The sequence below is a fragment of the Ornithodoros turicata genome, chromosome 4, assembly GCF_037126465.1.
Source record: "Ornithodoros turicata isolate Travis chromosome 4, ASM3712646v1, whole genome shotgun sequence".
Taxonomy (NCBI): Eukaryota; Metazoa; Arthropoda; class Arachnida; order Ixodida; family Argasidae; genus Ornithodoros; species Ornithodoros turicata.
In genome coordinates this window covers 26,771,645-26,784,912 of record NC_088204.1, presented here as the reverse complement: position 1 = coordinate 26,784,912, position 13,268 = coordinate 26,771,645, and the positions used below count along the sequence as shown (strand labels likewise).

The 13,268-nt window shown below is 43.9% G+C and overlaps 2 protein-coding genes across 2 annotated transcripts in view; one reads left to right on the top strand and one right to left on the bottom strand.

Moving 5' to 3' along the window:
* The window catches only part of LOC135391366 (WD repeat-containing protein 13-like), a 25,097-nt gene extending 24,444 nt beyond the window's left edge, over positions 1 to 653 (top strand). The window contains exon 15 of the mRNA XM_064621620.1: positions 455 to 653. The gene's annotated coding sequence lies outside the window, so the exon portion shown is untranslated. The remainder of the gene's footprint in view (positions 1 to 454) is intronic.
* LOC135391365 (adenylosuccinate lyase-like) overlaps positions 1 to 13,268 on the bottom strand; it is a 14,001-nt gene extending 733 nt beyond the window's left edge. The window contains exons 1-9 of the mRNA XM_064621619.1: positions 12,850 to 13,268; positions 12,014 to 12,217; positions 10,379 to 10,423; positions 10,243 to 10,322; positions 8,618 to 8,836; positions 3,857 to 3,947; positions 2,006 to 2,071; positions 674 to 825; positions 438 to 618 (exon numbers count right to left, since the gene is read on the bottom strand). Coding sequence (XP_064477689.1) covers positions 438 to 618; positions 674 to 825; positions 2,006 to 2,071; positions 3,857 to 3,947; positions 8,618 to 8,836; positions 10,243 to 10,322; positions 10,379 to 10,423; positions 12,014 to 12,217; positions 12,850 to 12,987 — 1,176 coding nt within the window. The 5' untranslated portion in view covers positions 12,988 to 13,268. The remainder of the gene's footprint in view (positions 1 to 437; positions 619 to 673; positions 826 to 2,005; positions 2,072 to 3,856; positions 3,948 to 8,617; positions 8,837 to 10,242; positions 10,323 to 10,378; positions 10,424 to 12,013; positions 12,218 to 12,849) is intronic.

The following is a 13,268-nucleotide window of genomic DNA, read 5'->3' as shown; positions in this document are numbered from 1 at the left end:
TTCAGCTTACCTTAGTATTTCTCTACAAGCGGTGGACGTTCCACAGATGTTTCATTCTGAGGTTGATTATCATCATCATTCTACGCGTTTTCATAGGAGCTATCGCAGTCGTCTGCTACGGTAGTCGTACATACGCTTCTGCGCGTTCAGAATTCAAATTTCCATCGTCCAATCGTGGCGTGCCGATGAGTAGCGCCCCTGGTGTCTCGTGCGGACGGGCTCCTCATAGGGGTTGCTGATTGGGACATGGTCGTTATAATCTAGTAGGTCGTGGTTTTGACATAAACAACGTTGTAACGTCATGTGTAACATCCTCTCAAATGGTTTGGTGCAGGATTAAACTAAGGTAGGGCTGTGTGAGAAGCAAAGTACCTTACCTATATCCGAAGCCAAAGCTCGAATTGAGCACCCCCGATCCAACAAGAAAGCTTACACACCTGTCTATTTCCTCCAGCCTTGACCATCTCCACCAGGATAGTCTCCGTGGCCATGAAGGGCAACTCTTCACGCAAGTGCTGCGCTATCACCTCGGGGTACACCACCAAGCCTTCGGTGACGTTTTGCAGGGTGTTGAGGAGGATATCTGTTGTCAAGAATGCTTCGGACAAACTGATACGTCTGCCAGGAAATAAACCTTCTTGAAATACGCGCAATTTTGGAATTTCAAGATTACCTGTTAGCACTGTCGTCGAGGGTGCGCTCCATCCATTGTGTGGAATGTGTTGCCAATGGGTCAGCCACAAGTGCCATGAGATGGCGTGCGAGGGAACAACATCGTTCGCACCTCATTGGGTTGCGTTTGTATGGCATTGCAGATGAACCAATCTGTTGTGATCGATGTGCGTAAGATTATGAGAACAATGAGCACAATGTGTTTGCAGGGCATAGAAATGTGCCACATGCCTTTCTAGGTGCTGGGATCATTGTGAGGAAGTAAATAGTACACCCATGTCACCCCTGGTGGAGCCCTATTATGAAGCGTTTTGTGTATGTGTGTGTATCTGTAGCGCGGTGCAAAACGTGAAATATTGGCAAGTATTGCTACATATTTTAAAGCAAGGTATGTTTTACTATGTCCATCCACACACAAATTTATGTACTGTTCATCCAGTAACCTCACTTAGTCTACCTGAATTAACTTACGTAAATTCAAAAGTCTGTGTGTATGCTGTGTCGATGCACGTAAATCTGTATTTTTGCCTCAGTGATTTAAGGTTAAACCCATTTCCCCCCCACTTTGCATCATCATCAGTCACTTTGGGTAAAACACAAAGAACCCTGTAAACTCGCTTGGCAAAGGGGCGATTCAACCTCAAACAGGGGTACTTGAAAATCCTAAAACTGCACATTAAGGCACAGCCGTTCCGTATCTCAGGTTTGTCTAAAATGTAAGAAGCACTTTTTTACTTTTCCCCCTGATACTGCCCGATTTTACCCTGTTTGATGTCTCCTGAAATAACACCCAATTTTTACCCAAATTTTTAGAAAACTTGAAGCTCAAAAACACAAGGCCTCTATCTAATACTAATCTATACTCATCCTCAAGGCCTAATCTATACTCATACATTGATGTAGCTGCTCCTGCCACAATACCAAAAGGAGACCCACTAAGTTAAGAATATTTTTACGCTGGAAAGCTTTCCCGCTGCAAGGTCCCACTTGGCGTTGAAAGCATAAATAATAAACCCTCGTCCAAGAATGGCATTGAGCAAGGCACGCCATATATACTGGCTGCTTTGATTCCTTTAGGCTATTCAGCTATTCACTAATGCTGTGCTCACTATTTGCCTGTCATGCTGTTTCAAATGCTATCACAATACGTATTCCTCGTACACGGACAAAGTGCTAGCTAGCTGCCAGTCACATGCTTGTTGCTACTGCACCAATGGATTTGCGATGCTTTTTGTCTTTTCCTGATAGTAATATTTCTCTCTATTTCAAATTACTATACCTGCTTACTTTGAACACTTAGTATACCTCAAGCTATTTATGGCTTAGGCCATACCTGGGTCTTTTCAAAGGGCTCTTCCACTTCCTTCATGTGGGCAAGCAGCCGTAGGTCGGTGCAGATCTGTGATGGTGAAATGAGAAATAAACTACAATGTCCATCATGCACCTAACATACAAATGGAAGCAAAAAAAAGTTAATAGAAGCCATCATTGCAAAATTCATCACATTTGCAGGCACGCTAACATGACCTTTATCATAAGGGAACCTGGGCACGTATCATATTGACACACAACAACCTTTCCCACCACACAAGACTAAGATTCTCTTCCGTTCCCTTTAACTTTACAAAAGCAAGAATGGTTTCTAAAACATGTTGAAATGAAACAATTTGGAAGTAAGTGATATTTTAGCCAATATAACACTTTATTGACAAAAAAAGTCAAGAAAATTGGTTAAAGATGGTAGTGTCACTAATTTATTGTGCACAGTCGACCTTGTATATTACAATCTTCGATATAACGATAACTCCTATATTACGATCAAATTGCTGGTTCCTGTCAGATCACTCATTGAAGTACATGTAAGCAAGACATCGATATAATGATTGCAGTAAAAGCTTCGCTCGTGCATACGAATCAGAATTCTCCCGGCGAACGGTAAAATGCGTGAAAATCGAGAAGCAAGATTCCTTTCTTTTCATTGAGAACAATTTACAGCTAGATAAAATGCTTCTGCGCCCTCAACGAATGTGCATGTTCAGTGCCGCTGTACTTGTATACTTCTAATTCGTTGACGTGATCCTGACCGGCGATTTTGCGAAAGCTTGTATACAGGGTGTTTCACCTAATGTGATCAAAAATTTAACTGGCAACATACTCGCCAGAGGATTGTGGGACTTTCAGCAATTACCTTCTGAAAACTGCCACCATTAAGAAAGGCTTTGAATAATTTTTAATTTTGGGAAATTTGTTTTTTTCAATTGAACTTGAAATTGAAAATTGCCAAGCAAACCTCACTTTTTTTTACAGAAATATGAAGTCCTCCAAGGATAGTCGCAAAGAAGAGCGCAGAGGAGATGCAGGGAGAGGAGGAAGTGGTTCCCGCCTCTTGTTATACCTTTCTTTCCTCCGCTTTGATCTTGATGCTCCTGACAACCCTCTTATCACAAAGAAGGCAAAAGGCTGGGACACTTCCTCCTCTAGACGCACATCTGGCGGGCACTTGTTTGCTAAAATTGAGCAGGCGGAGCTAAAGTGGAAATTTTATTGTTTTTTTCCCCCGACTATTTCTGTTGCGATACTCTGCAAAGTTTTTGTTGATCTGTGGTTATCCTTGGAGGACTTCATATTTCTGTTAAAAAAAAAAGTGAGGTTTGCTTGGCAATTTTCAAAGTTCAACTGAAAAAAAAAAATAAATTTCCCACAATTAAAAATTGTCCAGAGCCTTCCTAAATGGCGGCAAAAGTTCCCAGAAGGTAATTGCCGAAAGTCTCACAATTCTCCAATGAATACGTCGTTAGATAGAATTTTTTACCACTTCAGGGAGAAACACCCTGTATAACAATAACTCTGACATAACGATTGGATATAAACAGGCCACAACAGCAACAACAAATGCCACAACAAGAAAATGCTGCAAAAGACACAAAACAATAAATGGTCGAATTTTGAGATGAGGTGTTTGTCTACAGTGGTCTAGATGGAGAACACAGACATAAGGGACATTAGGCATGAGGGCATATTTATTGTGGATCCGGTGCTATTTTTAATTTGAACACTTCTGAAACTCCCCAATCTAGCTGAAACAAGTGCTGCTGTAGGTATATGTATACTATGGCAATTAGGCAGCATCAAGGTAGGTAAATGAAGTAAAACTGTCGAGCAGTAGTGCCAGCACACTACTTGCCTTATGCACAGAGCTGCCAAGACTGGCCAGTGCTGAAAGGCAATCTACATCCACTTTCCTCGAATATGTCTGTCCACAGATAATAAAGCTCCTGAAAAGAGAAAGAGGAAATGGGATGACATACACAGTCAAAAGTTTTCATTTATCTATTTACCAGAAAGGGAATTTTAGGTTTCTCTCGCTAGTACAGGTAAAAGGGAACTGTCCTTCTGGAGCCAAGCTCCAAAATGAACATGCAGGGAGAAGGGGAGCAACACTGACCAGTCTACATGGAGAGGGTTCAGAGAGGTATTTTTCCATAGAAGCGAGCAAGCCCTCCAGCGTACCTGAACTCTACACTTCCTTGGATTCGTAGGCGAATCTGCCACAGCGAAATCAACCATTTGCACAGAAGGCATGGAAGTGAAGGTAGTATATTCAGTGTGCTCAGAAAATGTGCAAGCTAAATAACGTTCCTTGCAGCTCAGCACGGAATGGAACATTCAAAGTGGTGTGCGCTACATTGGCAATAGGAACGATGAGACGGAGAGACAATAAAAAATATGGAGTCGTAGGTCTAGTTCAAGGGCTCTCAAACAGGGTTTTGCGGATGGTCATCCACCATTACTAAGACCCTTCTTTTTCTGCGATTCCGCGATTCTGCAAAAATTTGCGGAATTGTGGGTCTGCCGCGGAATATGAGGTTTTGCGCAGAATTTTGCAGAAAGCACGCGCATAACTCAGTTTATGCGCGAGATGAACAGACTTTGCTCGCACCGGGTCGACTTGCGTTACAGCGTAGATGTGCCAACCAGATAAGGCCACCAGGCCGTGATATGGCCTAATCTGTGTGCTGGAACAACCCTCTAACTCCTCTCTCTAGCCCTCAACTCTCTGGGATTCTGGAGTGGAATGCAAATGCTGACCCCTGCTTTGGTGTCCATAGCTGTCAAGTACCTCTGTGTGACAGTAAACTCTGTACACGCAGAGAGGTCACTTAGCAAGTACAATTTGATAGTCAGTGAAGAAACGTCACTCCCTCTCAGAAGAAGGTACAGTGTATCTTGTTATGAAAAAGTCACAAAAGTGTTTGGAACTGTAACCGTGTTTCTCCACACTAACAGCTAACAGAGAGTATTTTCTGCCTGAACTAGGGCAATTTGCCTTTTACCGCGGAAAAATGCAGAATTCACAGTCCCCTGCTGTGGAACTCAGGATTTGCCGCAGCAGAAAAAGGGCCTTAACCATTACAAACTGAACGTAATGGCAAATATGCGGTGGGTCTTCATTTGTATGCCACATTGCGCGTGTCTGAAACGAGGAAGCTCCACAAGGAAATTATCCGCTTCTTTTACCGTTTATACTGTGAAGAATACAATAAGTATGGTACTGAATGAGAAGACCACACAGTGTGTCACTCTGAGTGAGATTTTTTGCGAATAGTTGGACGAATGTGAGTGAAACCTACATCACAGACGGAAGAGGCTGGGGCTTCTTTTACGCCAACAAACATGTCAACACATGTCAATACATAGGGGTGCATGCTTATGCATAGGGGTTTTTTCGGGCTCACAAAGTTTGAGAACGTTTGGTCTAGCTTATTCCAATTAACACAATTTGTCACAAAACATGGCCGCCCACATTGCACAACCAGACAACAATGGACCTCTTTCCTAATCATGCTGCACAGCTGTTGCGGAGCAAAACAAACCCATGTGCATTGCCCCATAGCACTCCGTCACAAAACTAGTCTTGGAGCCATGCCAGCTTGGAGCACGTCGCAATGTCTCGTCTCTTGAGCACGCAACATAATCTGAGAGAAGTGTGCCTGCACTAATCATACGATGATCCTTCAAGATCACATGTGCCACACACACGTCAACAAGAAATTAGGAAACAGGTTCATTTGCTCTTGCATTTTGTGTTTCCCTGAATGTGTGGGGCTCTGGGAACAATCCCTAAATTCTGAACAAAATCAAGAGGTATTGCATTACTGTGAACAGTGGGAATGGATAGAAAATTGCACCCACAGTCGAACAAAAGTGTATGGTTTCTCAACTCCAGATGTTCTTCGCAGGTAGTACCTCTGCCAAACAGTGTGAAGCAATATACATGTTACATAAAGAGCAGCTAGACAGCAGTTGAGCTGGTCTCAGGTTTTACTATGGAGATCAATATACTTAATGCTCTGCAAATATTCAACATTTCCAATACAAATCGAATATTTTCTGTATTCGTATTCGATTTGACAATTTTATATTTGTGGCTTTCGAATAAGTTCAATATCTTCGAATATTCGAGATCACCTGAATCTACGTGCAAATCCATGCAGTGCTTTCCCAATAGGAACGCATCGTACCGGTGCGTTCCGCGCTCGTGACATCAGCGTCACACAAAATCATCAATCACGATGCGCGCAGGTTGCGTGTGTGTGTGCAATCACTATCGGGAGTTGGTTTCATTTTGCTGTTCTTGTGCGTGGGTTTTGTGCTGTGCTCGCATATGTCACCTCTCTTCGTCTGATTGAGATATTAGTAGAGTCTGAGGTTTTCGGGAAATATTCTTTGCCAAATTCGGAGGGTAAAAATCGGGTGGAAAACACCAGTCTCCAATTCAGGTGAATTCTGGTGTCAAATTTCTGTTACAGGTAAAAATTGGGTTTATCAGGCAAGTTATACATATCACAAATGTAAAAAGAAATGGCTTTTCAACTAAGTAATAACACTGCCTGCACTGAGAGGAATGGTAATTCAAATCTGCATGATGTTGCAAATCTGCACTACTACAAAAGTACTACAGGGTCTTACCCTATAAAAGTCTACCTGCGCCGACATGCCATGGTCGCCAATTACTCAATGCAGGGGGCACATCGTGTGGTCTACATATAAAGCTCATGAGGACATTCAATCATGGTAAATTTCGAAGTGACTGAGCACTGCAGCGCAAAGTTATAACGCAAAACGTGCAATTCCCGGAGTCAAAACAATCAAGATGGCCATGTTGCGGAGAGCAGTTGACACGCTGTTCCCCAGATGGCGACGTGTCTCATATCCTGCCAGGATAGTCCAATGACATGCACACTGAAGGCTGCATGTGTGTTGTGCAGAATGTAAACACCCAGATTGCCAGTTGGCAAAGGCAAAGGCGCTGCATGGGAGGGAATACTTACGCACAAATCAGTGGTGACGGCAGAAACGCTTGCCATCAAACTCTCCAAACACGAGCAAAGTAGCCTATCTGCGCTGCATGATTATATTGATTGGCACCCCAGTACGTATCTCGAGCAAATTTCTTAAAAGCGGTAGTTGTGAACACCAGTGATTTATCCATACCCCCCCCCCGAAAAAAAAAAAAAAAAAAAAATTGAGGACACTCCCCCTAAAATTTTGTGAGACTGCACAATATTTCATGAAAAGCATTTAATATCCCCCCCCCCCTTTGCAGAGCCTCACCCCCCCACCCCCCAGGACAAAATTCTGGGTCCATTGGTGAACACAACAGGAGGTGTCCCAGCCATCACATTTGTCATACAGCGAAAACAACCGCTGTCACATTAGAGAGAAGCAGCTTTGATGCGAAGGATAGCTGAAATGATAGGAGTACTCAGTGTACGCCCTTTTTTGCATTGCAGAAGGTGGAGGTTGAAGGGTCAAATGACAGCATCGGTGCCTGATTATAATTACCCAAAAAGGACATTATTTTTTAGACATGTCACGCTGCATCTCTACCACCAGCTACGACATAAAAGGGCAGGCTTAAGCTGATGGGACCAGCGCAATAGCATCGCATACCATGTGAGCATAGCGTAGCTTTTTGCACCCAACTGGCTACGTTCTCACATCCACCACTGAGCTCAGGATGTTGCTGACATGACGTAAGAGTCCATCCATCATGTGAAAAGCCTAAGTCTGGGACAGTCACACAGCATCAAATACACTGTCTTCACTCGAGGTATTTCACAAAGCACTCATCTGCACTGAAGTTTCAGAGTAAATTATCTTGTGGAAGTGGCAACCTTTATTCCTCATCCTTTCATAATTGATGCTTCCCTACATATTTCCGTGATTATCAAACTGTGGTTGTATATGCTTAGGGCCTGACTTTTTAGGGTTAAACCCGTATCCGCCCGATATTTACCCCCCGAACAAAATCTGTAAAATTCAGGTTTAACCCGAATCTACCCGAAAACATCCGGGTCGCGTGGCACACTCATAAGCGTGCATTAAAATAAAGTTTGATAACATTGCTAAACATTAGTTCCATGTTAAGACAAATTTTTATTAAAAAAAAAAAACAAAAAAAACACCCGAATACACCCGAATTCCTGACGACAGAATATGCCGTAACGGGATTTAACCCGAATACACCAAAATTTTCAAATGAAAAATATCACCCGATATTTACCCCCCCAAATTTGGCCAAAAATAAAACCCGAAAAAGTCAGGCCCTATATATGCTGTATGGGCACATTGCAGTAAACAGGGCTGCTTGAAGTCATTACTCAGTTTGGTATTCGTATTTGATCTGTATTCAACACTTTAACTATTCACAGAGCCCTAATTGAGGGGCTCCGAAGACATGGTGGTTAGCCAAACTAAAGTTTCTTGCGGTGTACTTTTTGTCTCGTCTGGTCCTGGGTGAAATGTAAACAGTGTAGTGGCAGTTCAGAGTTAAGATAGAAAGCCAACAGCTTAGTCACATATGAGATTTGGGTGAGGCACGTTTCTCGAATCAGTCCGGCGTAAGCTGAGACTTAGAACGTTTGCACAAAGTATGGCTTACTTTTCAAAACCTGCCATCTTGGTGACCAGTTCATCGAGCTTCTCCACTTTCGCGTTGTCACCTTCGAAGAGCTGCAAGAAGCTGGCTTGAGTGCCTGTTGTGCCCTTGACGCCACGGAAGCGCAGGTCATCTCTTGCCCTTTGGAGGTTGCGCAGGTCCATCAAGAGGTCCTGTATCCACAAGCAGGCACGCTTTCCCACTGTTGTCAGCTGAGCGGGCCTGCGAAGCAATGCACAGCTCAATGTCTGCCAATGTACCAGTCTAGGGACTTGCACTGACATTATAGCATGCTACGCATTTTACGTAACCTTGCAATTACTTTGCAAAATTTAATTTACGGTTGCCTAGATGTCACAATTGAATATTTGGGCGCTGTAGCCCATGAAGAGCATTTTACTGAATACCTGAAATGTTTACAAATCGCCGAGAATCTCTTTGGCAACATACGAGTTGGGCAATTCTGGATTCCACAGACAAAATCTGTATTTCAAGTATAAATTTTCCAGGTATGGTCATTGTCACAAATCCGATTCCGGCGCATTTCGAAAACGTTTTCGAACGTGGATTATGTAACCAAAAGTACGGTAGCAGAGAGCTGCATTTGTCTTTTACATCATGTACTTTGTCTAGACGTTGAAAGGGCCTTTTTCCTGCGAAAAGCAGTTAGTGTTTATGTCTGGGGACCGAACATTGGGAAGGGCACCGAACCCCTGGCCGGGTGGTCGCAGGTGTCAAGTGACAGCACCGAGTGTGTGTGCGTCTGGAATTCCTCCTTCCCGGGGCTTGAGTAAAAGTACAGAACTAGCCGAAGAAACGGTGAACCCGACCTGGAACGAGACCAATAAACGCCAGTCGTGGTTTGTAAACAAGCGTGTGCGGCGGCGGCAGTCCTCGATGGGAGTTGTTTGGGTGCGTCGTGCAAGAAACCGCAGACACCACAAACAGAAAAGGACCCCCACCGCGCGACCCGACTCATCACAACACCATTCTGCCAACGGATATTCGAACCTTCTGCGCAAAATAGCCACGGAGATCGGCCACCATCATCGCCTCTCCGTGGCACACATTCACCACCGGTCGGGACTCATGTAGAGGGACACCTCCTCTACGCTGACAATAACACCGAAACTCTGACGCGAATTGTTCCTGTACAGTTTCATAAAACGCAATGCAAGAGCAGCCGACAGATGTTGAGAGTGGAATTCAATCTCTGGAAATCAGAGAAAATGTAACTCGGACAATGAAGGAGCAGATGGAGGGCCGTTGGCAATCGAGCGGCTGCTGGTTGGCATCTGCTGGTCATGGTTGGCGTCGGACATGTCGTAGAGCCAGGGGCGTAACACTGTGGTTCCGTGCAACATGGTTGCATCAGAACTCGCACTGGTATTAAGATCGCTGAAACTACCTCAGCTACAGAGGGAGCGCGAATCTTTAAAACTCGTTTATCTAATATGTAACCTGTTTTCGGAAGAGAAACCTGGCCAAGTTGGGAGTGAAGCTGTGACAAACATTACCGTATCGGTCTCACACGCATGTTTCCGGATGCGATACTCCCTTTCACGCGGTGACACTGTTGCTATCTGTGCTCAAAGGTATTCTTTACACCACAAGTGCGAAATACTTACTGGAAATGTGTGAACCCAAGCGTGGGAAGGCTGGCATGTTTAGTAGCAAACTTTGACAATCTTTGAACACAGCGAGCAACCTGGAAATGTACGCCATTACTTCCAATGAAAAAGTCTCTAAATGGGATGTACTCACTTTAGGAAGCACTATCTGAAAGCTCTCTTTCAATAGGATAAGATCCTGTCAAGCAAAACAGAAAGAGGAGCATTATTGTCACTTTGTTAGAGACAGTTTTCGCAAGTGCAACTGAATTATAGTTGCGAGGATCCAGATTATAAAGCGTGACCTGGATGTTGTTTTTAAATGTTAAGGGCTTCATGGTGACTCACAGACCTAATTCCAAGCGCACATTTATGCAGTTTGTCTGGGTACCCTATGGCAGTAAACACAAAGGACATATATTATGTAGACAGTTCAGGTTTACTTGAATCCCAGAACTTCCTACTTGAATTTTGAGTTCAGTGATGTCGTCCTCTCAAAATTAATTAAGCTTCAGTGAAAAAAAACAAACAAACAATTCACATTTTTGTTTGACAGAAAAGATGTCCCTGGACACAAAACCGAAGTTTTACGTTCGGCAGGTGAACAGCTTTTCTATGGAAGGATTTAAAATGCCAAAGTTGTCCAAATCTGATAGTTCTGGCAACGTGCCACAACGAGAGGCCATATTTTACGTTTACCTGGGATAACGTGGGATGACCTGTCGCAACCCCTTTAAGTCATTAACAACGTCACTGTGTACCAAATGACTAATTGAGGCTCCTTTGTGTGAGCCGTGTGCAAACGCAATGTAAGGAGGCACTAGGAACACGTGTCTAGTAGTCAGGAAATGAGAAGACGAACGCAAGAAGCGGGAAGAATGCGGAGTAATAGTCCGGAGGGGATTTCAGCTGTGTGTGGCGAAAAAACAGTGCGCTTAAACTGGGAGAAATGACTGGTGGGTGTGTTTCTCAACAGGAAGAACCACCCTCAGCAAATATCGCATGGGGTGCTTGGGAAATTTTTGTAGTACTTTTTTTCTTCTTCTTCGACGTGTCTACCTGTGAAGCAGGGACCAAAACGGAAACAAATATCGGCTCGGTTATGGTTTACTGTCAGAACTCTGAAGCGGTTTTCGTTACGGTTACGGGATTCACCGTTTTTATATTAGCTGTTGCAATTACCAAGCTGCTGAACCAGTATTTATATTTTTCTCTGGGATGTATCTGCAGGCTGCATGGATGTCACAAAACAAGCTACAAAGTGCAAAGGGGCAAAAATTAACATGTTTATCTGTTGCGCTCCGAAAGGTTGGTGCAGTGCCATCCTAATCCTTAACATCACTAATCAGGGTTGTAAAGTGATACAAACATGGTCCAAAGTTGGTCGTTTTCACACTTGAACCGATTCATATGAACCAGTAAGCGACATCACATTTTTCGGTTCAGGTTACGGTTAATTGCCAATGGTGAATTGTGGTTTCTGTTCTTGAAAAAAATTGTGTTCCGAGCAGTTTTCAGTTTTGTTCCGGTTTCAGCCCCTGCTGCAAAGGCTGTATGAGTTGCTACGTTCAGTCTCCTGCACAGCTAGGCTTCCATCATTTGCAGTAAAATCTCAACCGTACTTAACTGACAGCGCAGAACTGTCACTATGGACCTCAGACAGAACCACAATTAATTCTAAGTGCTTACTAATTACTGATCATTTTCTTTCTTTTATTGCACCTGCTGCATGCCTATCACTCCAAAAGCTGTACAGGGCAACTTCGAGGATATTGTTGAGTGTGCTTACAGTATTATCACCGACGTAGCAAGATGTGGCTCCGAGGTGGATTATGGGTGCTGCACGAGGACAGAGTTTGGCATACACGTGCACATGTGCCATCACGTCATGCCGAGTGAGACGTTCTTCCTCGACAGCTGCCGCAAAATCGACATTGTCGATGTTGGCTTCCATCTCATGGATCTGCTCATCTGTTATTCCAATGCCCAGAGACTGAAAAGAAAAGCTCTCGATGAAAAATGTGCCAAATATGTCTTCAGCACTTCGTGGGTGCCACTAGAGCTAGGTAAGGTCTGCCAAGTCACTCTTGTGATCCGGATGGCTCAGTCACCTCCGACTATCCTAGGTGCCGAGAAGGTAGCAACGTAACCTTGCATGTGTCACCAACTCACCAATGGTTTCCCCGATGGTGTCACTCTCTTATGGTGGCTGTTATACTTGCGATTATGCCGAGCACTGACGTAGTCAGCACATATAAGTTAGAGCAAGTTTAGTAGCGAGATGCTGGACACCTAACCAGAATGTGTAAGCAACTTGATTTGTCTTTGATTTTATATTTTATAATAGATCCACTGAAGTTGTAGTTGATGAAGCATAGTGCCGCTCTGGGGTGGAGACGGGGTGTGTTGCTTGAGTGCGAAAATATTTCCAACCTTCTCCACAAATGTGCTTTTGCCATGAGCAAGTTGCCCTTGCAGCATCTCAACTGTGCCCGAGCTTGAAATAGACATTTTTATAGTTTGTTGCAGCTGAATTGATTGAGGTTTTACGATACCAGAATTCCAACCCGTAATTCAGTGAGAGTACAAGAATGAGTGCTGAAACACCGGTGAATATACAATTACCTTTTCCGCTTTAGCCAAGAAAACCCAGAGTCGTCTCCATGTAGAGAACTTCTTTTGTTCGCTCCACACGAAGGACATTTCAGGGCTCGCATAACGAGCGGACAGAGGAGATTGGTACTTCGTGTAAGGGGATGCCATCCTCAAGGTCTTTACTATGGTTCAATATCTGCACCAGAGAGACTCTACTCGTTGAATGACCAAGCGAATCCTGAACTCAAACCGACGTCTCTGGTCACCTCTCTTTCGAGTGTCATTAATCTTATCAATCAATCGTAAACTGTCTCGCCCGATGTCTCGCCCAGCCGGTTTCAAGCATGTGGTTTCAAGGTTTCAAGTTCGATGTAAGCGATAAGAGCGATAAAGCTGCCCGCAACTGTTCTTCTCCTCGTCATTTTCGTTGCACAATAACCGCAACAAGG